Genomic DNA, 27,181 nt, shown 5'->3' with positions numbered 1-27,181 from the left:
TTTTAAGGCGAGGAGGAGACCCCTGCGGCCTTGCCCCGAGGTGGGGGGAAAAAACTACATTTCCCAAGAAACCTGCAGAGCAGGCCCTCTGCCCTCATTGGCTGACAGATAATCTTCCCGCGGAATAAAGAGCTGGCTCATGCGTGTTTGTTGCTCTTTGTCGGTTACGCCTCCACAGTTGGAACTGTTACTGCTATGAGACGTTGCCGAGGGAAGGGCTACGTTGGGCGGGCGATGCTATTTGGCGGGGAAAGATGGCAAGAGGCTCTGCAGGGATGCGTGATTTTGTCTCCAGGATTTTCCAGGGAAACCCCGACCTCAGGTGCGGCTCAGACTCCGGATTGTCCTTCGGGACGAAGGGAGGGAGGGAACCGAAGCCTCCTTAACGGAAATGGATGGTTACTGTGCATTACGCCAGACCTCCAGAACCCTTTGCCCCTGTAGGCTTTCCCGCAATCCCTAACCCTCACCGGCTGTGGAATATGGGTGATGTAGCGTCCCTTATAGCTGGAGGAAGCAGAACTACGGTAATATTTGGAGCTCGGGGGCGACTTTTCCAGGTCTCGAGTCGACCCTGCCAGCCTAAAGCCAATGAGGGTCCAGCAATTTAATTCAAATAACAATAACAACAACAGAGTTGGGAGGGACCTTGGAGGTCTTCTAGTCCAACCCCCTGTGTAGGCAGAAAACCTTACACCACTTCAGACAGATGGTTATCTAACATCTGCTTAAAAGCTTCCAGTGTTGGAGCATTCATAATTTCTGGAGGCAAACTGTTCCACTAATTAATTGTTCTAACTGTCGGGAAATTTCTACTTAGTTCTAAGTTCCTTCTCCCCTTGTTTAGTTTCCACCCATTGCTTCTTGTTCTACCCAAAGGTGCTTTGGAGAATAGCTTGACTCTCTTTTTTTAGCAACTCCTGAGATATTGGAACTCTGCTATCATGTCTCCCCTGGTCCTTCTTTTCCTTAAACTAGCTATGTCTACTTCCTGAAACCGTTCTTCATATGTGTTAGTCTCCAATCCCCTAATCATCTTTGTTGCTCTTCTCTGCATTTTTTCTAGAGTCTCAACATCATTTTTGCATTGTGGTGACCAAAACTGAATCCAGTATTCCAAGTGTGGCTTTACCAAGGCCTTATAAAGTGGTATTAGCACTTCACAGGATCTTGATTCTATGCCACTGTTAATGCAGCCTAGAACTATGTTGGCTTTTTTGGCAGCTGCTGCACACTGCTGACTCATTTAAATGGTTGTCCACTAGGACTCCAAGGTCCCTCTCACAATTACTGTATTTTTGGTTTAAGAGGCATAAGAAGCTCCTGAATCTCCTGTCCACTCACTGCAAAAACCAACCCCCCGCGCAGCTTTTTCCAAGGCTGCGCAACGGAGCCGGGCGTTGGAGTTGGGGACAGGAAGCGACGAAAGTGCAGAGGCCAGTGATGGTTTTTCTTATTTTGAACGTCGCATGCGCGCGTGCTCCCCATCCCCCTGCCAGCCTGCCGGGACGGGGAGCCCACAACCGAGAGGCTTGGCACCAGCCCATCTGCAGCGGGTGGGGGCGACTGCGGGCACGGCTCCCTTTCCTTACTGCCGCCGCCTGTGCCTCCACTCAGGGAGTCACTGTGGTCGCCGTGCCTTTTCCTCTTGCTCAGCTCGACGGCCACTGGCTTGGGGCGGTGGGAGAAGGAAAGGGAGCCACAGCGGCCCCCGCCCGCTGCGGATGTGCCTTTGCCAAGCCTTCCCGGCCCCCCCAGGTGGGCTGGCAGGGGGGTGGAGAGCGTGCGCGCATGCACGGCCAACATTCAAAATAAGAAAAACCTTCGCCATCCTCCGCAGAAAAGAAAGGAAGAGAGAAAGGAAGAAAGCGAGAGAGAAAGAAAACAGAAAGAGTGAGAGAGAGAGAAAAAGCAAGAGAGGGACAGAGAGATAGAGAAGGAAAGAGAAAGGAAGAGGGAGATATAGAAAGAGAGAAAGAGGGAGAGAGAAAGGAAGAGAGAGGGACAGAGAAGGGAGAGGGAGGGAGAGAGAGAAAGAAAGGGACAGAGAGAGGGGGGAGAAAGGAAGAGGGAGAGAGAAAGAGAGTGAATGAGAGGGAGAGAGAGAAAGAGAAAACTCTGCACTCTCCACTTCGCCGCCTCCTCCTTCCCCGGGGCTGCGTTAAGAAAACCGCAGGTTTTTTTTATAGTCTGGCCCTCCAACAGTCTGAGGGACAGTGAACTGGCCCCCCTGTGTAAAAAGTTCTACTTGCTCAGACTGTTTCTTTCCAGGTGTTAATGATGTTCCCAGCTTTTTCATTGTTACTGTCAGAATAAAAAATTTTAAGCCCTTAACCAGGGGATAAAATAATGTGTTGAAGCTGACCAGACTGAGGATGCTAGCTAGATGAATACCTACCTGGTAAGCAGATTCTTTTCCCTATTTTACTCCCCCAAAACTAAGGTGCACCTTATATTCCAGTACGTCTTATACTCTGAAAAATATGGTACTACTGTTGAGCAATGTGCCACATATACTGTACCTATGCATTTTGTTTTTCTTTAATTAATTTGACTTCTATGCTGCCCAATCCCAATGGGACTCAGGGTGACTTGCCACAGCAAATAATACACACCATATAACAAAAGTCAAATATTAGTTAATAAAGAACAGTAAAACCTCAACCCGGATAAGACGGAGTGGCTGTGGGTTCTGCCTCCCAAGGACAATTCCATCTGTCCATCCATAATCCTGGGGGTGGGGGTGGGGTGGGGAATCACCTCGAGATTCAACTACTGTAATGCTCTCTACATGGGGCTACCTTTGAAAAGTGTTCGGAAACTTCAGATTGTGCAGAATGCAGCTGCGAGAGCAATCATGGTTCTTTCCCAAATATGCCCATGTCACACCAACACTCCGCAGTCTGCATTGGTTGCCGATCAATTTCCGGTCACAATTCAAAGTGTTGGTTATGACCTATAAAGCCCTTCATGGCATCAGACCAGAATATCTCCGGGACCGCCTTCTGCCGCACGAATCCCAGCAACCGATTAGGTCCCATAGAGTTGGCCTTCTCTGGGTCCCATCGACTAAACAATGTCGTCTGGCGGGTCCTAGGGGAAGAGCCTTCTCTGTGGTGGCCCCGACTCTCTGGAACCAGCTCCCTCTGGAGATTAGAACTGCCCCCACCCTCCTTGCCTTTCATAAACTCCTTAAAACCCACCTCTGCCACTAGGCATGGGGGAATTGAGGCACTCCTCCCCCCCCCTATACAGTTTATGTATGGTATGTTTGTGTGTATGTCTGTTTTAATAATGGGGTTTTTTAAAGTTTTTTAAATTTATTAGATTTGTTATGAATTGTTTCATTGTATGCTGTGAGCTGCCCCGAGAGATAAATAAATAAATAAATTCATAATAAACCCTATTAACTATCCAATCAAACACACATGCATACGGAACCTGTTACAATTTGGCCTGATAAGATGTTACATTCATGGCCCCCAGGCCTGCCGGCAAAGCCAGGTCTTCACAGCCTTTCAGAAGGATAGTAGGGTGGGATTAAGGCACCATCTTGAAAGCAGGAGACCCCAAATTCAAATCCTACCTTAAGGCATGAAAACCGGCTGGGTAACTTTTTTTTTTTCTTGGCCAGTCCACTGTTTCTCTGCCTAATCCCAATGTCGTTTGGTGGGACCCAGGGGAAGAGCCTTCTCTGTGGCAGCCCCGGCCCTTTGGAGCCAACTCCCCCCAGAGATTAGAATTGCCCCCACCCTCCTTGCCTTTTATAAGCTTCTTAAAACCCACCTGTGCCGTCAGGGATGGGAGAACTGAGATATTCTTTCCCCCTAGGCCTTACAATTTACGCATGGTATGTTTGTTTGTATGTATGTTTGGTTTTATAATAAGGTTTTTTTTTATTGTTTAGTATTGGATTGTTACATGCTGTTTTTTTTATCACTGTTGTTAGCCGCCCCAAGTCTGCGGCGAGGGGCAGCATACAAATCCAATAAATAAATAAATAAATAATCCACCTTGCAGGGTGGTTGTTGTGTTGTGGGGGGAATGGGCGGAGGAACTTTATATGGGATATATTTGCCACTTTGAGTTTGTAAAAATAATATAGGATTTAGACTTACCAATAGCACTTAGATTTATATACCGCTTCACAGTGCTTTGCAGCCTTCTTTAAGCGGTTTACATAGCATATTGCCCCCAACAGTTTGAGTCCTCATTTTACCCACCTGGGAAGGATGGAAGGCTGAGTCAACCTGGAGTCTGGTGAGATATGAACTGGTGCACCACAACCAGCAGTCAGCAGAAGCAGTTTGCAGTACTGGATTCTAACCACTGCGTCACCAAGGCTCAATACTAATAAAGGGATACAAAATAAATACCTTTTTAAAAGTATAAAAAACACCTTTTTCCTCCTAAAAGAGGCTGAAAATTCAGGTGCATCTTATATTCTGAATGCAGCTTTTTTCAAAGCTTTTTTTCCCAGCCCTAACTAGGTGCTAACAATCTTCCCAGCTCTTATCTTGCAGATTCTTTCATTGTTAATGTCTGGGAATAATATTTTCCAGGCTCTTAAGTCTTTGCAGAGTTTTTTTCATTATTCTAACTTGCTCCAAGTAAGTTTCTTTCCAGCCCCAACCAGGTGTTAACGATGTTCCCACCTCTTACAGTTTGAAGGCTCTTTCATTGTTACTCTCTGCTAAAAATGTTTTCCAAGCCCTATCTTTGCGGTTGGGTTTTGTTTTGTTTTTTTCACTCGCCGCGGTGCCACCGCCTCTTCCCCGGCTTGGCAAAGCAAAGGACGGCGCTGGTCCGAAGCGAGCCGAGTGGGCGGCGGCTTGCAGCGAAGGCGCTCGTCCCAGCAACCGACCCGCTTCCCCGACACGCGTCTGGAGGGGAGGAGCCGCTCTGCGCAGTTGGGCAGCCCCACCTGCCTGCCGGAAAGGAGGCGGGCGAAGGAGGGCGCAGCTCCGGCCGCCCCGCTCGGCTTGCTTCGGACCAGCGCCGTCCTTCGCTTTGCCAAGCCGGGGAAGAGGCGGTGGCGCCGCGGCGAGGCGAAGGACGGCACTGGTCCGAAGCGAGCCGAGCGGGCGGCCGGAGCTGCGCCCTCCTTCGCCCGCCTCCTTTCCGGCAGGCAGGTGGGGCTGCCCAACTGCGCAGAGCGGCTCCTCCCCTCCAGACACACGCTTCCCCGACCTGCATCTGCGGCTCCACGCGTGCACCGAGGGAAATCCTTTGTGCCTTGCCGCCGAGCTCTCCCACCTGCTCGGCAGCCGAAGAAATCTTCCCTGGGTCTTCCCCGCCGCCCACGCAAAGGGGAAACCCCAATCTTCGCCTCCTCGCTGCTGCGCCGCTGAAAGGACCCTTTCAAATTTTTTCCAATGTAAGACATACCCCGAAAGTAAGACGTAGTGGGGCTTTTGGGGGTAAAAAGAAAGTAAGACACTGTCTTACTTTCGGGGAAACACGGTATATAGATATAGATAAGGAGAGAATATATATGATAAATGAGATAAAGACAATTGGACAGGGGATGATAGGCACATCAGTGCACTTATATACGCCCCTCAGATTTCCCATCCTTGCTCTTTTTTAAAAAAAGCTATTAAGACCTGGCTTTGCCGACAGGCCTGGGGGCCATGAATCTTAACATCTGACACTCCCAAATTAAGTTTGACTGGTATGTATGTTGCTGTTGGACTGGATTTAAGGTTTTTTATAGGGGGCTATTTTAGTTAGGGCTTATAATGGAGTTTTATAACTGTTAACATTTGACTTCTTTTTATCATTGTATTACTGTATTGTTTTTATCCTTGTGAGCCGCCCTGAGTCCTATGGGATTGGGCGGCTTAGAAATCAAATAAGTTAAATCAAAATTAAAATTATTTATACATAAAGGTATATTTAGCAGATGCTGACGTTATAATTTGTGGTCTGTTGCAGCATCCTCACTCATGCCATCATCCGGAAGCAGTATCTTGACTACGTTGGCATGGAAAATATGTCCAATGAGGAGAAGCAGCAGCTCAGAGACGTCGTAGAGGAAGAACTACTCCAGATGAAGGTACTGGTTTTAGGAGAGGAGAAAACATACATGTTATGTCTTGGTAAAGAATGAAGTTGATCCATGTGTTTATAACTTTTTTTAATGTTATACATCACAGGTTGATCCATTGCCAAGCAATGAGGAATCAAGGACTGAAACCCAGGACTCCTTCAAAACTGAAAACCGCAAAAGACCCCTTCAGGTCTCCTCTAGTTCAGAGGATGAGATAAAAAATGAACAGGAGCAAAAAAGACAAAAGATTGAAAATGACATAGGTAATTGTATTTCTATGCGATGGTGCTTAGCACGTACAGTGATCCCTCGATTTGCGCGTTCTCGATTAGCGCGAAACGCTGCAACGCGGTTTTTCAAAAAATATTAATTAAAAAATAAGTCCGTGTTTTTTTCCCTACACCACGGTTTTTCCCGCCCGATGACGTCATACTGATTGCTGATTGGCCAAAATCAGGAAGGAGGGAGGGAGAGAAGGGAAGGAGGGAGGGTTGCCATTGCCATTGCCGCCAGCGCTGCCCCAAGAAAGCCGGTGAGAGGAAGGAAGGAGGGAGGGAAGGAGGGAAGGAGGGAGGGTTGCCATTGCCATTGCCGCCAGCGCTGCCCTGTGGGTAGCGGCGAGGAGCCCGGAAAAATCACCATTGCATTGCCAGCCTCCGAACTTGCGTCGCTCCACCTTCTGCGCATGTGCGGCCATGGAACAAAGGGCGCGCATGCGCAGATGGTGTTTTTACTTCCGCATCCAGTATAACGCGGAAATCGGTTAGCGCGGGAGGTCTTGGAACGTAACCCCCGCGCTAACCGAGGGATCACTGTACTATCCAATGTATCACTGTTTCTTGAATTGGTAGAAGCTAAATATAAACTGGGATTTACAGTTATTTTCAAATTTAGGTAAATTTTCATGAAAAATGGCTTTCCTAACTTTTTCTGCAGCACTAAAGAAATCTATGAAAAGATATGGAAAGGGTAACCAGTAGTAGGGACTTCTCCATGAGGAGGGAGCACAGCAGTTGAGTTTTTGACTTTTTATAGCGAAGTGAAATATATGGTATCATGCAGTTCTGTCCCAGTGATGAGCCCCCCCAAGAAATAGATCCACACAAGGCTTTGACAAAAATTTAAGCATATAATTCTAATAATTTAGTATAAGACAGGTTTAACTAAGTAAAGTGTATCAGCAAAGCAAGAAATAAGTCCTTTTGTATCAGCTATTTAACTTAAAGCCAAGAACTCCCAAATACAGTGGTACCTTGGTATTCGACCATAATCCGTTCCAAAAGTGTGGTCGAGAACCGATTTGGTCGAGTACCGAATTAATTTATCCCATAGGAAATAATGGAAATGGGTTTAATTGGTTTCCAGCCCCTATTTCCTTTATTTCCTATGGGATAAAGATCTGAGGAAGGGTGGGGGCAGCTGCAATACCAGCAGTTTCGGGGGCTCCTTCTTCCCTTTAAGCAGCTACACCAACTTTCTCCTTCTCGGCGAGGGTGGCTTTCCTTCGAGCAGCAGCAGCGCCGGGAACGTCAGCAGCTTCCCTTTCTCGTGTGACGTTCCCGGCGCTGCTGCTGCTTGAAGGAAAGCCGCCCTCGCTGAGAAGGAGAAAGTTGTTGTAGCTGCTTAAAGGGAAGTAGGAGCCCCCGAAACTGCCGGTATTGCAGCTGCCCCCACCCTTCCTACACCTTTTCGCTCCAAGCTGTAGGCAGTTTCGGGGGCTCCTTCTTCCCTTTAAGCAACTACAGCAACTTTCTCCTTCTCGGCGAGGGTGGCTTTCCTTCGAGCAGCAGCAGCGCCGGGAACGTCACATGAGAAAGGGAAGCTGATGACGTTCCCGGCGCTGCTGCTGCTCGAAGGAAAGCCACCCTCGTCGAGAAGGAGAAAGTTGTAGCTGCTTAAAGGGAAGAAGGAGCCCCCGAAACTGCCTACAGCTTGGAGTGGAAAGGTATAGGAAGGGTGGGGGCAGCTGCAATACCGGCAGTTTCGGGGGCTCCTACTTCCCTTTAAGCAGCTACAACAACTTTCTCCTTCTCAGCGAGGGCGGCTTTCCTTCAAGCAGCAGCAGCGCCGGGAACGTCACACGAGAAAGGGAAGCTGCTGACGTTCCCGGCGCTGCTGAGTGCCCTCCACAAAAGGCTGGGAAACACAACTTTTTAGGAGTCGCGCATTCTGGGTCCCCCCACAAGGGAGGGGGGAGCGAGGGACGGACGTTTTGTTTCCTTCTGACTGACCAGCTACGAAGGAAAACATTCTACTCCCTCCCTCCCGAAACCCGCCGGCCCAACTGGGACCAAGTTATCTTGCCAAGCGGGCGGCGAGGGAACCCTGTCGTGTTGGGGATCCTGGAAGTGGACTTGGCGGAGGCTCCCCACGCCGGGGATGGCGCCCCAGAGACGGTTGGCGGTGCCCCTCAGCAGGCGGCCGCTCTTGCCCGTGAAGGTGGTGAGGTACTCCATGAGGAGCTGCCGGGATTACATTTCGGATAATGAACAAAATTTTCTCTGGCTGTTCGGTATCTGAAGTTTTGTTCAGATACCGAAGCAAATTTTTGCCGAAAATTTTGTTCGATATCCGAAATGTACGAGAAAGGAAGCGTTCGAGTACCGAGGTACCACTGTAGTTCTCTTTGATCCAATCTCTAATTAACATGACTTACTCTGAGTTGTCAGAAAGCCCCTACTGATGCGCAGCACCTGACCGCACCGGTAGGAACCCACCGCTGATAGAGAAACAGAGTATTAGTTTTGGGGACTTTATGACTTCCTGCATTACCACCAGCATGCAAACCTCTGACTGCTGGTTAGTAGTGATAGACCAGGGCCATTCCATTCCAGCTTTTCATGCTTTTCTAAAGACTCATTGGGTAATGTGTATCCCTAGACTGGATTATTATAATTTATTCATTGCATATAAATATCCTGTTTGGAATCTTAACAGCCCAGGGACCATAAATGGAGAGCTTCTCTAATTTTATTCCCATAATAAAACTCTTGTATGTTAGGTCGGACTGAGAGAGGATCTTGTATTAAAACAGAACCTGGTTTTTCATAATTTCCCTGAAAATTGCACGCCCTCTATGAGAATTAACCTTCTTTGAGGATCTTTCCATGATAGTACTTTGATGACAGTTTACGACAGCAAGGTGAATCAGTGAGTGAGTTAAGTATACTGTATTTTTGGGATTATAAAACACACAAGTGGAGGGGCCTGGCCAACGTTGCAGCACTACAGTTGTCTCCTGCAGTAGCTCCCACCGGGTCTCTGCTTGGGGACCCAGAACAGGACTGGAAGCAGATCAGAACTTGACCTGGAGGAGTGTGAAGAAGAGAGGCACCGGTCAGTTGTCCAGGGGGACTTGTAAACCCGCTAGGGAGCTGGCACCAGGCTCGACCAGCAGCTGTGGAAGATTACTCTGTTGCCATTAGCTGGGACAGCCATGATCGGAAGGATAGGAGCAGAGAGATTGTGGATTGCCTAGTGACGAGATCTAAGCATTTGTGCTGGAAAGATGTGAAGAAATGTTGAAGCTGGGTGAGGTTTTGGCCAATTTAGTGATAAAAAGAAGAAACTTAAAAGGAGACAAAAGAGATTTCAAAATGGAGCGAGCAGTTATCTAGCAATTGGAAACACCATAGAGAGAGTTAAAGGAACAGAGTTTAAAAGTCCAAGAAATTTGAGGAAATTTTTATAATTGGGCTTGGTGGAAGTTAAAAAGACTGAAAAAGAACAAGAATTTGAAGAAAATATCCCATATGCGGGTGTAAAGCAAAGGTCTCAAACTCGCGGCCCACTGGTCAACTGCAGCCCTCGGGACAATAGTTTGCGGCCCCCACCTCAATATCAAAGTTTAATGTTAGTGTGGCCCGAGTTTGATACGAATGGCACTTTTCAGTGTTGTGTGCAGAGCTGAATGAACCTATCAATCACGGTGGGGTATATTGCTCTCGGAGGCGGGACATCATCCGGGCATATTGCGAACTTGCGCCATTACCCCAGGCTCAGAAGTGGAGGTGGAAATTGCTACTCAGCAGGACGCTAAACACTGAAACAGTGACACCAAGTGGAATTATATATTACAGCCCCAAACATGTCTTTTTCAAAGCCTGAAGTAAAGAGAAAGGTTGGTGTTGAGCACAGACAATTTCAGGAAAAGTGGGAAGTGCAATATTTCTTTGTTGAGCACAGGGGCATCCCGATGTGTCTTATTTGCACAGAGAAAGTTGTGGTGCACAAAGAATACAATTTGAAATGTCATTACACAACTAGACATGCTTGAAGAGTATGCAAAATACCAGGGAGATGAGAGAGCAAACGGAGTTACTAATCTTAAAACATATCTACTATGGCAACAAGATTTCTTTAAGAAAGCAACCAAAGAGAATGATGCAGCAGTCGAAGCTAGCTACGTGGTTAGTGAGATGATTGCTAAAGGAGGAAAGCTATTCAAAGAAGGTGAATTTGTAAAAAAAAGTGCATATTACAGGCTGCAAGTATTGTCTGTCCAGAAAAGAAAGGTCAGTTTAGCAACATCAGCCTTTCTGCCAACACCGTAGCAGAGCGCATTTCTGACCTGTCAAGTGACATTTATGATCAACTGTGTGAGAAAGCAAAATCTTTCATTGTATACTCGGTCGCTCTTGAGACCACAGACATCACCGACACTGCCCAGCTCGTAATCTATGTCCGTTAAATGTTAAAGAACTGTTAATAAAGACATTATTACAGAACCTGAATAATAATAATTACATTTTCTCTAGTCAGCAACTATATGTGGTTTCTTCAGTCTTCCACATCTGCTGTATAATTATTATTGTTTTCATTTTTTTAATTTATTACTGATTGATTTTTTTTTTCTTATGAATTTTTCTTATGAATTATTTTTAACACAAAATAAGATGAAAAAATAAAGACATTTGATAACATTGGAATGTTTTTGTAAGAGCTTTTCTTGTGGAAAACCTGATGCAGCCCAGCCTCACCCAGACTCTACCTCCAGTGGCCCCTGGGTAAATTGAGTTTGAGACCCCTGGTGTAAAGCATTTTGGAAATTTTTGTGAAATAATTGTATTGCATTGGAAATCCAATACCACCATCTGCTGGTTGAATGAAATATTTATTGCAATAAATTTGTGGAAAGAAAAAGGGAAATTGGTTGAAAGCTGCGAGGACAAAAAAAGGTAACATTGGAGCTCAGAATTTGAGAACATGCTGAGCTATGGTGTTTGATTCTGATTTATCATGGTGATAGAAGATGATAAGACTGAACTGGAATGGAACATATTAAAAGTGAATATCAAACTATTGAATCAAAGAGTCTAAGCTTTAATCAAGAGAGATTTAATTACGAAAGAGTGTATACAAAGAATTAATTCGGTTATTAAAAATATATGAAGACATAAAAAATTATATCTTGCAAATTAGAGGTAATAAGAAAGCAGAAATGAAGTTGGAATATATAGAACTTTCAGAACTCACAGTGTTGGAAAATAAGAATGAAGAACAAGGAAAGCATCTTGAAGAAAAAGGGACTAATATTAAGAAAATGATGATTTTATAGTGACAAGACGGGTAGATAGGGAATCAAAAGACAAAGAAGGTAAGACAAGCAGAATTATGAGGAGTATTCAACAAATAATATACTTAAAAGGAAGAAAACTAATTCAGAAAATATATATATACAGTCATACCTCGTCTTGCCACGGTTGTTAAGTGAATTGGTTCCAGGGGGAGGTTCGTAAGACGAAAGGTTCGTAAGGCGAAACATTGTTTCCCATAGGAAACAATGTAAAATCAATTAATCCGTGCAACCAAAAAAAAACCCCGCAAAAAAACGCTGCCACCCGGCTGTCACCTTTTAAAAACAGCCTGGGGGCTTCTCAGCGACCTCCCGAACGCCGAACCCGAACTTCCAGGTTCGGCGTTCGGGAGGCCGCCGAGAAGCCCCCAGGCTGTTTTAAAAGGTCACAGCCGGGCTGGGGGGCTTCCCAGCAGCCTCCGAACGCGGAAGTTCGGGTTTGGCGTTCGGCTTCGGGAGACGGCTGGTAAGCCGCCCGGCTGTTTTAAAAGGTCACAGCCGGGCTGGGGGGCTCCCCAGCAACCTCCCGAACCCCGAACTTTTGCGGAACCTCCGGGCTCGGGGTTCGGGAGGTTGCTGGGAAGCCCCCCAGCCCGGCTGTGACCTTTTAAAACAGCCGGGCGGCTTCCCAGCAGCTTCCCGAAGCCGAACGCCAAACCCGAACTTCCGCGTTCGGAGGCTGCTGGAAAGCCACGCGGCTGTTTTAAAAGGTGACAGCCGGGCTGGGGGGCTTCCCAGCAACCTCCCGAACCCTGAACTTTTGCCGAACTTCCGGGTTCGGGGTTCGGGAGGTTGCTGGGATGCCTCCCAGCCCAGCTGTCACCTTTTAAAACAGCCGCGCGGCTTTCCAGCAGCCTCCGAACGCCGAACACGGAAGTTCGGGTTTGGCGTTCGGCTTCGGGAAGCTGCTGGGAAGCCGCCCGGCTGTTTTAAAAGGTCACAGCCGGGCTGGGGGGCTTCCCAGCAACCTCCCGAACCCTGAACTTTTGCCGAACTACCGTGTTCGGGGTTCGGGAGGTTGCTGGGATGCCTCCCAGCCCGGCTGTCACCTTTTAAAACAGCCGCGCTGCTTTCCAGCAGCCTCCGAACGCCGAACACGCGAACTTCCGTGTTCGGCGTCGCTTCGGAAGGCTGCTGGAAAGCCGCGCGGCTGTTTTAAAAGGTGACAGCCGGGCTGGGGGGCTTCCAGCAACCTCCCGAACCTGAAAGTTCGGGGTTCGGGAGGTTGCTGGGAAGCCCCCCAGCCGGCTGTGACCTTTTAAAACAACCGGGCGGCTTCCCAGCAGCTTCCCGAAGCCGAACGCCAAACCCGAACTTCCGCGTTCGGCTTTCGGAGGCTGCTGGAAAGCCCCCCAGCCCGGCTGTCACCTTTTAAAACAGCCGTGCGGCTTCCCAGCTGCCTCCGAACGGTTTAGAAAAAATTTGCCTCTTCTTACGAACTTTTTTCGTGTTACGAACGCCAAACCCGAACTTCCGGGTTCGGCGTTCGGAGGCTGCTGGGAAGCCCCACCGCCCGGCTGTCACCTTTTAAAACAGCCGGGGGCTTCCCAGCAGCCTCCCGAACGCTGAACCCGGAAGTTCGGGTTTGGCGCTCGTAACACGAAAAAAGTTCGTAAGAAGAGGCAATTTTTTTCTGAACCCCGGGTTCGTATCTCGAGTTGTTCGTAAGACGGGTTCGTATCTTGAGGTACCACTGTATATTTATAAAAATAAAATAAATTGTAAGGATACAAGCAATAGTTTGACAATTCGTTTAGCAGAGTTTTTTCCTAAACGAATTGTCAAACTATTTATTAAGTCTACACTACTATTAATCTTCTCATCATTCCCATCAGGGGCAGCATACAAATCCAATAAATAAATATCCTCTCACAAATGATTGTATGACTGTAACTTTGTTGCTTGAATCCTTACAATTTATATTGACTGGCTCCTAATATGATTTGATTGCTTATTTGTACCCAGACTATCATTAAGTGTTGTACCCTATGATTCTTGATGATCTTCTATGTACATTGAGAACATATGCACCTAGACAAATTCTTTGTGTGTCCAATCACACTTGGCCAATAAAATTATATTCTATTTTATTCTATTTTATTTATAAATTTGATTTAATGCTGAAAAGAATTTTGATAATTACTGAAATTGTTGGAATGTTATAAGATCTATATTACTTTCAAAGGTTTTTATATAAGACTATATAATTTATAAATTTGACTTTATGTTGGAGAGATTTTTGATAGCTAGGAGGCTTTTGGTATATTGGGAAGTTGATAATGTTTCCAAACGATGAATAGAAAGGGAGTTCTGAAAAGAGATTAGAAATTTAGGGCATTTGGAAATGAATAAAATAAGATGAGTAAATTGAGGTTAGGGATAAGTATGGCGGATTACAATATATTGGATAGAAATGTATACATGGTTTTGATATGATTTATGTATATGTATGGATGCTTTTGTGAAGTTGGTAAAATATATATTTCACCAGAATTTTACCATAAGCTGACAGGAGGAGAACCTGTGGTCTAGAGGTTAAAGCAGGCAGACCCCCAGGTTTAAATCCTGGAAAGGATATGTCTCGCTGATGAAAGCAAAATAATTTGAAATAGATCTATACTAATCTCCCTTTTCATTATAAACAAAAATATGTTACACTTACATACATAAATACACACATACACACACCAAGATTTAGAAGAGGTAAGTAAGAATAAAAAGGGTTTGTCCTCCCTGGCCCCCAGGACCACTCTGCAGGCCTGCCAAGTCCTATGCATAACCCTCTTTTTGCAAAATAAAATTTGCAAAAAATTGGTCCATTTTTCACCTGTGGTTTGTTTGTTTTTTGCAAAAAATGGCACACAGAGGGCTTGGGAGGGCTACAGAGTGCTCCTGAAGGCTGGGGGAAGGCAAAAATGACCTGTTTTTCATGAAAATTGGGGTGGTTTTGCCTTCCTTCAGCCCCCAAGATCGCTCTCCACACCTCTCAAACCCTGTGTGTATCCCTTTGTGATAAAAGGGCCCATTTTTCGCAAAAATGGGGTGCAGGGGGGCGGGCTTTGTGAGGCCAAAAATGGCAGTCTTCAGTGTATAAGACGCACCAATATTTCTACCCTCTTTTAGGCAGAAAAGGGTGCGTCTTATTCTCCAAAAAATAAGATAGGTGCCAGACCTTTCACATCTGCCCATGGAAACTCAGACGTGAGGGCAAAGGGGTCTGGCTTTTCTTCTTTATTATTTATTAAGGCAGACTATTTCATTCTGCAATGCTGATCTTCTTAATGCTATGAGACTGTGATGCAAAACCATCCTCATTTGCATTTGGAATCAATATAGTACCATCCACTTGCTGTTTTATCATCCGCCTCCATCTGCTCCGTGAGCCTCTAGCCAGGCTCCAATTCATCAAATATCAGACTGCATTGAACCCAGAGATGGGCCACCTGTTGTCCTCCAAGTGTGTTGAACTCACAATCCTATAAGCCTTGAACTTTAATTATGCTTTCTGGAATTTAAAGAAAATCTGGAGGGGATTGCATCTGGGAGTTCACTAAAAATATGCCCCAAAGCAACTGATTGGAAGGGCTGGTGATTGGATGATGGAGTGGTTGCTGGAAGCAGATCAAAGCCGTTGCTTTCTTCTACCTTTCCCAGAAATTATTGTTTCTGCTTTTCTGTTATCCATGTTGCTATTCTTATATTGATTCCATTGAACTGTTTTTTAACCTCTTGCTTTTCCAGTCTCTCTTTCTTCTTAGAAGTTTATTCTATGTGCTTTTCAATTTTAAGAGTGAAACAGAAATGATTTTGGGGGGGGGGGGGGGAAATAAAGGGAAAAATAGAGATCCTAACGAAAATTAGGCACCAATGATTATAAGTGACCAGTCATAATGATAAGAAAGCGTGTTGTGCAGGCCATATATTTAACTTGGAGCTGAACTTCCAAAATTGAAGATACAGTATATTCCTTTCAACCAACAACTTATTAGCCACAATTAACCCGACAGATCCATAAGGATGTGCAACTTTTTAAATATTAGCTGGAATTCCAAGGACTGAATGCCAGCAGTGGGCAAATCTAGGATAAAAAGAGGGGAGATAATTTATTTTTGTTATTTATTGGTATCCTGCCTTTATTATTTTTACAAATAACTTAGGACAGTAAACAGGCAGCCAAGGTGGCGCAGCAGGTAGAGTGCAGTACTGCAGGCCACTGAAGCTGACTGTAGATCTGCAGGTCAGCAGTTCAAATCTCATCACCAGCTCAAGGTTGACTCAGTCTTCCATCCTTTCGAGGTGAGTAAAATGAGGACCCGGATTGTGGGGGCAATATGCTGGCTCTGTTAAAAAAGTGCTATTGCTAACATGTTGTAAGCCGCCCTGAGCCTAAGGAGAAGGGCGGCATAAAAAATTGAATAAATAAATATAACCCCTTTCTCCTCCTTTTCCCTCCACAATAGCAACCCTATGAAATGAGTTGTGCTGAGAGAAAGTAGCTGACCCAGAATAATCCAGTTGGCTTTCGTGGTTAAGGCAGGTCTAGAACTCTTGAGATCTTCTTGTGATTGGCCCAAAGTCACCCAACTGACTTCCAAGCTTGAGGCAGGATGTGAACTCATGGGCTTTACTTTCTAGCCCAATACTTTAACCACAAGACCCGGGGAAGGGATCTGTGGCCATTTGATGACTTGTGGATTCCTGAATTCTTGGAGTTGAAATCCACAAGTCACAAAGGGGCCATAGTTCCCCACCTCTGCACTAGACTAAACTAGCACTCAAAATTGAGACAACTGAGAGAGAGAAAAGAAGGTTATTCTCATATTCTCAATATACCTTTCTGTCGCATTAAAATGACAACTTTGGGAGCTCTCCAGATGCTGCATCCAAGGCTTTGAGATTCAGAGTTTCTGGTTGGGCTCTCCAACTTCAGAGTAACAGTTGCCCTTCCTCAACATGATTATATTTGTCACTTTTTCCTTTTGTCTCTCAGAAATAACTTCTGATGAAAAAGATTCTGGGATTGATTCCAAGAAGAGGCCATGCCATGGGAGTCCAAAAATTATATCCTTGGATTCTTCTGACCAAGGAGACTCCGGAGCCGAAAACCACAGTTCTGAGTCTGAAAGCAATGAGGAACCTACAAATAGCAAAAGAAAACCATCTCTTCAGGAGGCAAGACGGTTAGACAGGAGGTCACCCAATGGCCAAGAGATCAGGGGCTCACAGAAAAGGGGGGTTAGTGAATCTGAGGAAACCACCACCGACACGGAACAGAGTGACCTTAAAGAAGAGGTCAACAAACACAGGAAGATCACAAAAGAGAACAACTTGAGGCAAAGAGGCTTCAAGAAAAAAGTGGGCGAAGGGTCCAAAACTACTGATCCCAGAGGCAGAGGAAAAAACAGGATGATGACTAAGCAAAGAGAGGAAAGTAGCCTATCAGAGGGAGGAACTGATCTGTCAGAGATAGAAGAAATCTCTGAGGAGAAAAGAGAACGGAGTGAGAGTGACGAGAATAAGACATTCCGTACTAATAAAGCACAGCGAAGGGTGAGTCTGGGAACCCAGATGCATTTGAAAAGGAATGAATCTGAGGTTCTCTCAGGAAGTGGTAGAAGACGTAATTTGCAGAAGAAGATGGCGGATAGCCAATGCGGAAGGAAGAGAAGAGTTATGGAGGATTCGGGGAGCAGTTCTGAGGATTCTTCAAGTCAAAGTCCAATAAGGAAAGAGGGAGCAAAGAGGGCCAGGGGAGGAAGAGGGGGCCAGCAGTTGGGGAATGGCTCCAAACTCAAGAGGAAGCGTCAAGAGAGCAGGAAGAAGAAGCTGCAGAGGGGAGACTTGCGCAGGAAAGAACTGGAGGAAGTGGAGGTGACGCAAAGGATCCAGGAGTCTTTCAGTGACGAATCTAAAAGTGACTCAGGGGGCCAGAAGGGTGTGAAAGCAGGGGAGAGGGTGCAGGATCCAGCTAGCAGCGAGGGGGGATCGCAAAGCGAGACGAATCAAGGCCCACCTGAGAAGAAGGCTCCAATAGGTCACCCATCAGAAAGTGAGTCCGATGAAAGCGAGGATGGAGATCCGAGGACACCGGAAAAGGAGAGCGAGCAGAGCTCTGGATGTGACTCAAGTCAAGGGGAGGAGACGTTGAAGAAGAGAGGAGCTCAGAAGTCAGAGAGACTGAGCATCGATAAAGAAACCTCCCCGTTTGGTTCTGAGGGTTCGAGAAGTGGGTCTGCAAGAAAGGGAAAAACCCAAAGCCAGCAGCAGAGAAGAACGAAAAAGCCACAAAAGAGGAGTCCCAGCAAGGAGAAAGAGGGGGAGGACTCCAGCTCAGAAGAAGACAAGCCCACCACTTCTCAGCAGCACCGTCTTCGAAAGGTAAGGGACAATCGCACGGGGACTTTTTTAAAAAAAAGGGTTTTCTTACAGGTAGTCCTTGACTTACAGCCATTCATTTAGTGACCATTCGAAATTACAGAGGCACTGTAACCGCCGTAACCGGCCCTTGCAATTACAACCATTGCTGCATCCCCACAATCGTGAACAAAATTGGGGCACGTAGCCACTGGCATGTGTTTACAATGTTTGCTCATCTGATTGCCGTTTACAACTTTCTGGGGGATTTTTGACAAGCAAAGTCGATGGGGGAAGCCAGATTCACCTAACAACTGGAGTAATTCACATAACAACCAAAGTAATTCGCAATACAGTGGCAGAAAAGGTCGTAAAATCGGGCACGACTCATTTAACAACTACCATGCTTAGCAATGGGAATTCTGGTCCCCCGTTGTGGTTTTAAGTCAGGAATTGTCTGTACAGGTGATCCTCTACTTACAAGAGTTCATTTAATGACCTTCTGACGTTAATAACCATTTTTTGCACTTATGACAGTGGCAGCAACCCCGTAGTCACATGATAAAAATTCAGAGGTTTGGCAACTCTCACATTTATGATGGTTGCAGTGTCCCAGGAGCATGTCATCACATTTTTGTAACCTGACAAAGTCAGTGGGGAAGACAAATCTACTTAACAAGCATGTTACTAACTTGACGGTATAAGATTTTTTTTATTTTCTCCACCATAAAGTAAAACAATATATAGTTATAAACACAACAACAGTACTTAAAATCATATATAAACTTTTCTTTTTCTTATTACACCCTCAGTGGAGGCTCTTATCTCTCCTTGTCTAAATTTTTCTGTTAATTTTATACAACATTATCAATTCTTAAAAATCTAAATAAAAATTCTTCCTCTCCGTCTTACTATAAAAGTTACATTACATCAATGCAAAGAGTAATAAAACCTCTTTTACCTAAGTTTTAATATTGTATCATATAGCTAATTTAAAAATTATATATATATAATATTTTAAAAATTCAGCAAAAACATGTGTGTGTGTGTGTGTGTGTGTATGACGGTCTTGGTATATTCGGGTTTCTTCCCGTGTAGGATTTTGAAATTTCTGGCGACGTTTCAACGAGGTCTCACGTCGCCAGAAATTTCAAAATCCTACACGGGAAGAAACCCGAATATACCAAGACCGTCATACCTGTACCCGTGAAAATCTACGAAAACATATATATATATATATATACATGTTTTTGCTGAATTTTTAAAATTAAGGGAGACTAGGATACCACTATTTCGGCCTTGTTCTGGCCTCATCAGCTAGCCATATCCCTACTTGGATTTGATCCTGGGGCTTCTGCCTGAGAATTAACCTCTAGGCCACAGGATCTGATCCCTTCACCTTTGTACCAGGGAAGGGCTATATGTTTTTTCTGTTGGATCACCCTGGTATTTTGAAGGAACGTCACAGCTCCTTTTTGCCTCTAGGCCCATCCCAGGGCCATTTCAAGACACTTAATTTATTCATAGGCAACAAACTATATTCTGTATGTATCACATGTTTTTGCTGAATTTTTAAAATTAAGGGAGACTAGGATAGCGCTATTTCAGCCTTGTTCTGGCTTCATCAGCTAGCCATATTCTTGCTGGGATTTGATCCTGGGGCTTCTGCCTGAGAATTAACCTCTAGGCCACAGGATCTGATCCCTTCAGCTTTGTACCAGGGAAGGGCTCACCCTGGTATTTTGAAGGAATGTCACAGCTCCTTTTTGCCTCTAGGCCCATCCCAGGGCCATTTCACATGACCCCTGGGACACACTACAACTGTCATAAATACATGCCAGTTGCCAAGCACCCAAACTTTGATCACATGATCACGGGGATGTGCAATGGTCATAAGTGTGAAAAATTGTCATAAGTCACTTCTCAGTTCCTTTGTAACTTAAGCCACAATACGAATCATTGTAAGTCAAAGACCATCTGTACAGCAATGTTTTGCAACCGTGGCAATTTTGAGATAGGTAAACCTAAAATTCCCAGCTAGCAGGACTGGCTGGTTGAAATTCTGAGAGTTGAAATTTTTAACGCTGCCAAGATTGCAAAATACTGCAGAATCGCTTTAAAAAATAAAGATTGCTTTTCTTTGATCTGTTCAAGATAGTTCATGGAAAGTTTATTGTGAGCTGGGTTGTTAACTTGTTTCCTCATCTGCTGTAGGATAAGAAGCACCATTCTGGAAAGAAAGAGGAGAACTCCTCCATCCTATTCCTGAAACGCCTTATCTGGGAATGTGGTGTGCGTCAGAATTACAAAAAGCTCCTGGCAAGTTGCCACTCCGACGAAGCTCAGATAGAAATTCTCAAAAGACAGCTGTCTCATATTGGCATAAAAGGTTAGTTAATGGCAGTTGATGTGAGGCATAGCCAGGTGCCAGGTTAGAAACTGGGAGGCGAGTTCTAGGTTCACCTTAGACATGAAAGCCTGCTGGATGACTTTGGACCAGTCACCAAGACACAGTAGGTTCTACTCCTGCCTTAGGGATAAAAGCCAACTGGGTGACTTTGGACCAGTCACCAAGACACAGTAGGTTCTACTCCTGCCTTAGGGATAAAAGCCAACTGGGTGACTTTGGACCAGTCACCAAGACACAGTAGGTTCTACTCCTGCCTTAGGGATAAAAGCCAACCGGGTGACTTTGGACCAATCACCAAGACACAGTAGGTTCTGCTCCTGCCTTAGGGATAAAAGCCAACCGGGTGACTTTGGACCAGTCACCAAGACACAGTAGGTTCTGCTCCTGCCTTAGGGATAAAAGCCAACCGGGTGACTTTGGACCAGTCACCAAGACACAGTAGGTTCTGCTCCTGCCTTAGGGATAAAAGCCAACCGGGTGACTTTGGACCAGTCACCAAGACACAGTAGGTTCTGCTCCTGCCTTAGGGATAAAAGCCAACCGGGTGACTTTGGACCAATCACCAAGACACAGTAGGTTCTGCTCCTGCCTTAGGGATAAAAGCCAACCGGGTGACCTTGGACCAATCACCAAGACACAGTAGGTTCCACTCCTGCCTTAGGGATAAAAGCCAACCGGGTGACTTTGGACCAGTCACCAAGACACAGTAGGTTCTGCTCCTGCCTTAGGGATAAAAGCCAACCGGGTGACTTTGGACCAGTCACCAAGACACAGTAGGTTCTGCTCCTGCCTTAGGGATAAAAGCCAACCGGGTGACTTTGGACCAGTCACCAAGACACAGTAGGTTCTGCTCCTGCCTTAGGGATAAAAGCCAACCGGGTGACTTTGGACCAGTCACCAAGACACAGTAGGTTCTGCTCCTGCCTTAGGGATAAAAGCCAACCGGGTGACTTTGGACCAATCACCAAGACACAGTAGGTTCTGCTCCTGCCTTAGGGATAAAAGCCAACCGGGTGACTTTGGACCAATCACCAAGACACAGTAGGTTCTACTCCTGCCTTAGGGATAAAAGCCAACCGGGTGACTTTGGACCAATCACCAAGACACAGTAGGTTCTACTCCTGCCTTAGGGATAAAAGCCAACCGGATGACTTTGGACCAATCACCAAGACACAGTAGGTTCCACTCCTGCCTTAGGGATAAAAGCCAACTGGGTGACTTTGGACCAGTCACCAAGACACAGTAGGCTCTACTTCTGCCTTAGGGATAAAAGCCAACCGGGTGACTGGACCAGTCACTGGCTCTCAAGTGCTGTGGAGAGAAATAGTGTAGGAAGGTAAAGGAGTATGAGGTTGGTTTGTTGCCTTGAATTATTTATAAAAATAGTAAAGGAGGGATAAAATGACACAATTCAACGGTCACTATTAGGTTGAGCTATGTGAATCTCTTTGTTCGGATCTGCATCAGAAAAGGTACTAGAATTGTAGGTGACTAAGCCATTGTTTCTTTTAGTTTGGCTTCTCACCGAGTTGCCATGGCACACTAAGTGATAAATGCATAAATGAAAACCTTGCTGGGTGGCTAACAAAATAGGCTGAGCAGTTATCAAAGAAATTGGGTTTGAATCGAAATGTAAAATTTTCAAATTATATGTTAAAGCACCTCCCGCCGATCTTTCCTCAGGAACTCCAACTCTAGCCAAGTGCAAAGCACTAAAGCAGAAGCGGGAAGAACAAGCCGAATTGGATTCCCTTGATGTCAACAATATTATTGTTACAGAAGGTAAAGTGGTTGTGGAGGGGAGGAGCTGGCTAATATAAAAGTCCCAGTGCTTCATAAGGAAACTGGAATCTTTCTGGGGAACTAGCTTTGGGAAGACCCCCTCCCACCAGATGGCAGCCCGGAGAAATGGCAAATAATACCAATCCACTCACCATCCAAATACAGTGATACCTCATCTTACAAACGCCTCATCATACAAACTTTTCGAGATACAAACCCAGGGTTTAAGATTTTTTTGCCTCTTCTTACAAACTATTTTCACCTTACAAACCCACCGCCGCTGCTGGGATGCCCCGCCTCCGGACTTCCGTTGCCAGTGAAGCGCCCGTTTTTGCGCTGCTGGGATTCCCCCGAGGCTGCCCTCCATGGGAAACCCCACCTCTGGACTTCCATGTTTTTGTGATGCTGCAGGGAAATCCCAGCAGTGCAAAAACGGGCACTTCGCTGGCAACGGAAGTCCGGAGGTGGGGTTTCCTAGCGAGGGGAGCCTCAGTGAAATCGCAGCATCGCAAAAACACAGAGGTCTGGAGGTGGGGTTTTGAGGACTTTGGTGTTTTTGCGATGCTGCGATTTCACTGATGCTCCCTTCACTGGGGAACCCCACCTCCGGACTTCCGTTGCCAGCAAAGCGCTTGTTTTTGCGATGCTGGAATTATCCTGCTGGGATTCCCCTGCAGCATCGCAAAAACACGGAAGTCCGGAGGTGGGGTTTCCCATGGTGGGGAGCCTCAGGGAAATCTCAGCAGTGCAAAAATGGGCGCTTCGGCTGGCAAAAGGGGTGAATTTTAGGCTTGCACACATTAATCGCTTTTCCATTGATTCCTATGGGAAACATTGTTTCGTCTTATAAACTTTTCACCTTAAGAACCTCGTCCCGGAACCAATTAAGTTTGTAAGACAAGGTATCACTGTACATTGATTGGGTTTTGTTTTTATGCAGAGGTCAGGGTGTTTATTTTGGTTGTTTTTTTTTCCAATTTCTGAGCTCTAAACGTTCCATTTTTGCATAATTACGATAATGTTGTAGAGATCCTGCTTTGTTTAATAAAAGGTTCCCTTTTATTAATTATCCTTATTACTAACTTTTTAATAAAAGGTTCCCTTTTATTAAGCCTCTCTTAGAGGAAATCAAAAGAGCATGAGAAGCTAAGCGGGATCTACAAGTAGTCCTCAACTTACAGCAGTTTTATTTTATTTTATTTATTTATTGGATTTGTATGCCGCCCCTCTCCGTAGACTCGGGGCGGCTAACAACAATGATAAAAACAACATGTAACAATCCAACCCAATACTAAAATAACTAAAAAAAAACTTATTATAAAAACCAAACATACATACAGACATACCATGCGTAAATTGTAAAGGGGGAAAGAATATCTCAGTTCTCCCATGCCTGACGGCAGAGGTGGGTTTTAAGAAGTTTACAAAAGGCAAAGAGGGTGGGGGCAATTCTAATCTCTGGGGGGAGTTGGTTCCAAAGGGCCGCCACAGAGAAGGCTCTTCCCCTGGGTCCCGCCAAACGACATTGTTTAGTTGACGGGACCCAGAGAAGGCCCACACTGTGGGACCTAACTGGTCACTGGGATTCGTGTAGCAGAAGGCGGTCTCAGAGATAATCTGGTCCAGTGCTATGAAGGGCTTTATAGGTCATAACCAACACTTTGAATTGTGACCGGAAACTGATCGGCAACCGATGCAGACTGCGGAGTGTTGGTGTAACATGGGCATATTTGGAAAAGCCCATGATTGCTCTGGCAGCTGCATTCTGCACGATCTGAAGTTTCCGAACACGTTTCAAAGGTAGCCCCATGTAAAGAGCATTACAGTAGTCGAGCCTCGAGGTGATGAGGGCATGAGTGACTGTGAGCAGTGATTCCCGGTCCAAATAGGGCCGCAACTGGTGCACCAGGCAAACCTGGGCAAACGCCCCCCTCGCCACAGATGAAAGATGGTTCTCTAATGTGAGCTGTGGATCGAAGAGGACGCCCAAGTTGCGAACCCTCTCTGAGGGGGTCAATGACTCCCCCACCCAGGTAATGGACGGACAGATGGAATTGTCCTTGGGAGACAAGACCCACAGCCACTCCGTCTTGTCTGGGTTGAGTGCCTCAAAAAGCAGCAGATCAGCTTAAAGGGGGATGATGGCCTGCAGCTTCAGACGACAGCCTCTTTCTCGGCTACATGAGAGCAGGGCTGGTCCTGCCTGGGTGCAGAGTGTGAGCGAACTTTGCATTGAGGCCTTTCACACTGGGAGAGTGTGATAGAATTTTGTCCAGATGCCCAGGAGAAAGGAGGTAGCGCAAAAGGTGAACAAAAGGCAGAAGTGTTTATACAGTGTGTGTAGGAGAAAGAGAGTGAAGGCAACTGCTCCCTAATAGCCGCCAGTACATGGACACTCCTTGGCTTACAGCCAGAATTGAGCTTCAAAATGTACGTTATTAAGCAAGACATTATTGAGTTGGACCTGAGTTTACAACCTTTTTTCCCTGGAGGTAAAGTGAATTCTTGTAGCTAAGTGAATCATGGAGTCATAAAGCAAATCTGGCTTTGATTGTCCGAAGCCTGTTGGAAGGTTACCAAGGTCACATGGCTGTGGAGCAGTGCAACTGCCATAAATACATGCCAGTTGCCAAAGGCATGACCCATGGATATGCTGCAGCAGTTGTAAGGGTGGTCATCATAGTTCCCTCTAAGCTGAGCAGTGAGCAATCGCTCACTTAAAAGTCATCATCAACTCAGAGTTTTCCAAACCTGCCCAGAAGCCGAGAGGGAAAGAGTGAGAGGGAAGGAGAGAGAGAGGAAGAGAGAGAAACAGATAGAAAAAAGAGAGGAAGAAAAAGAGAAAGAAAAAGAATGGGAGTAAGGAAGAGAGAAAGAAAATCAAAATCTAGTTTGAAACTAGCTCAACTATTTAAGTGGCATTTTGATATTGATAGAGTTGCCCTATTATGAGCTCACTGTTATAGACACACAGTACAGTATTTTATTTTGAAATTCTCTGAGGCAAAACGGTGGGTTTTTTGTTTGTTTGTTTGTTTGTTTGTTTATTTATTATTTCTGTGCCGTCCAGTCCTGAAGGGACTGCCGCTCAGACACTATACTTTTCCGCCCACCCCCCAAAAAAATTAGAGGGAACACTGGTGGTCATAAGTCACTTTTTTCTCGGCCATTGTAGCTTGGAACGGTCATTAAATAAATTGTTGTAAATTGACAACTGGCTGTAAATACTTTGTGGTGCAAGTAGCCTGCTTTAGTTTGTCAAGGTTTATTTATTTATTTATTTGACTTCTCTGCTGCCCAATCCCGAAGGACTCCTCTCTGGTGTGAGGAACAATAAGAGAAACTGCTTAGAACAGGGGTGGGCAATTAATTTTGCCCTGGGGCCGCATGAGAAATTGGGATGGTTTTAGAGGGCCGGACTAATATAATTAATCAGTTCTACCCAATACTGTAAAGACCCAGACCCTGGCCTGACTTAAACACTCAGACCCACTCTACAGACCCCTAATTGTTTGCTTTATGGCAACATGGTGCACCACAGTCACTGCGTTGGAGTATTTGTGTGGTTTCTGTGCTCAGCCGCTCTCGGTAGGCGTTCATGGTCCGCTCCAGTGCCAGAATGAAAGAGCTCATGTGTCTGTCGGGACTCCTCCGGTTCCTGCTTTCCTCATGGTTCATCAGGAGACCAGGAACTGGAGGAGTCCCGGCAGACGTGGTGAGCTCTTTCATCCTCACAGTGGTACAGACCCCGACCTCCGCGGACCGGTCACAGGTAGCGGGCAGACCGGTCACAGGTAGCGGGCGGGCCAGTCACAGAAAGCAGGCGGGCTGCCCCTTGCCCAGGTCTGCCTTAGAAGAACATCTGCCTGACGGAAAGTTAAGTGCTGCAGCCGGGGTGGCGCAGCAGGTAGAGTGCTGTACTGCAGGCCACTGAAGCTGACTTGTAGATCTGAAGGTCAGCGGTTCAAATCTCATCACTGGCTCAAGGTTGACTCAGCCTTCCATCCTTCCGAGGTGGGTCAAATGAGGACCCGGATTGTGGGGGCAATAGCCTAGCTCTGTTTAAAAAAGTGCTATTGCTAACATGTTGTAAGCCGCCCTGAGTCTAAAGAGAAGGGCGGCATAAAAATCTAATAAATAAATAATTGATTGCAATATGGCGGCGCCCACTAAGTTTCCATGCAATAGAGGCACCGTCCTAGCACATCTAGAAAACTTTCCTTTCTCTCCACGCAGGTCGCCCAAGGCGTCAGAAGGTCTGGAGCCTTTACAATAAATCACCCAGTTCGCCAGATGAGTTGATTGTTCGCCGCAAAACCACAGATTGGTCCCGGCTTCGAGGAGTGATCAGTTCAGATGAGGAAAGCAGTTGATTCTGCGGTGGCGGAGAGCCCGGCATTCATTGATTTCGTTGATCTTTTTGGGGGGAAGGGGAGGAAAGGGGTTTAATTAATCAAACAGCCATAAGGGAAATTCTTTTCCGTTTAATCTTTTTTCTCCTCCTCCTGCTCAGAAGGCAAACAAAGTAAGTTCCTGATATGTTATCCTTAATTTAATATTAATATTATTTGTATTGCATTTTCCCTGGGCAAAGAAAGAACACAAGTACCTCAACTGAAAGCAAATTTTCTGAAGAACACAAGAAAATCAGTTTCCCCCCCCTTTTTTTTTGTCAACATTGCCATTACATCATTTTTTTAAAAAAACTATCTACATTGAGACCCTTTCCTCAAGCATAGACATTTCTCAGTAGGTAAATAAGCTGTGGTTTGAATTGAGGCTTGTTTCATTTTCATTCCATATGAAATGTACAGCATCGCTTCCTTAATACATTTATGAGGCGTTTCTTCTGTTTTCTGAAGATTAAATCTTGTCCTGGGCTAGATATCATGTGCCTATTATTTTGTAATCTGAGTCACTACCTCTACATGTGAGGGTTGTTGTTTTTTAAGAGATTTGATGAAAATAGCAGTTTATATTTGTAAAATAAAATATGTTTTGGAATTTA

The 27,181-nt window shown here is 45.6% G+C and overlaps 1 protein-coding gene across 1 annotated transcript; it reads left to right on the top strand.

The window, feature by feature from the left end:
• The first annotated feature begins 158 nt into the window (after nt 1-158).
• Nucleotides 159-27,181, top strand: LOC139153540 (HIRA-interacting protein 3-like). The gene is made up of 7 exons (XM_070727604.1): nt 159-322; nt 5,938-6,058; nt 6,159-6,315; nt 16,618-18,005; nt 20,196-20,370; nt 22,075-22,173; nt 26,410-27,181. The coding sequence occupies exons 1-7, from the start codon at nt 255-257 to the stop codon at nt 26,544-26,546; spliced, it is 2,145 nt and encodes a 714-aa protein (XP_070583705.1). The 5' UTR covers nt 159-254; the 3' UTR covers nt 26,547-27,181.

Source organism: Erythrolamprus reginae, chromosome Z (genome assembly GCF_031021105.1).
Source record: "Erythrolamprus reginae isolate rEryReg1 chromosome Z, rEryReg1.hap1, whole genome shotgun sequence".
NCBI classification, from domain to species: Eukaryota; Metazoa; Chordata; class Lepidosauria; order Squamata; family Dipsadidae; genus Erythrolamprus; species Erythrolamprus reginae.
This window is presented reverse-complemented; position numbering and strand designations above follow the sequence as displayed.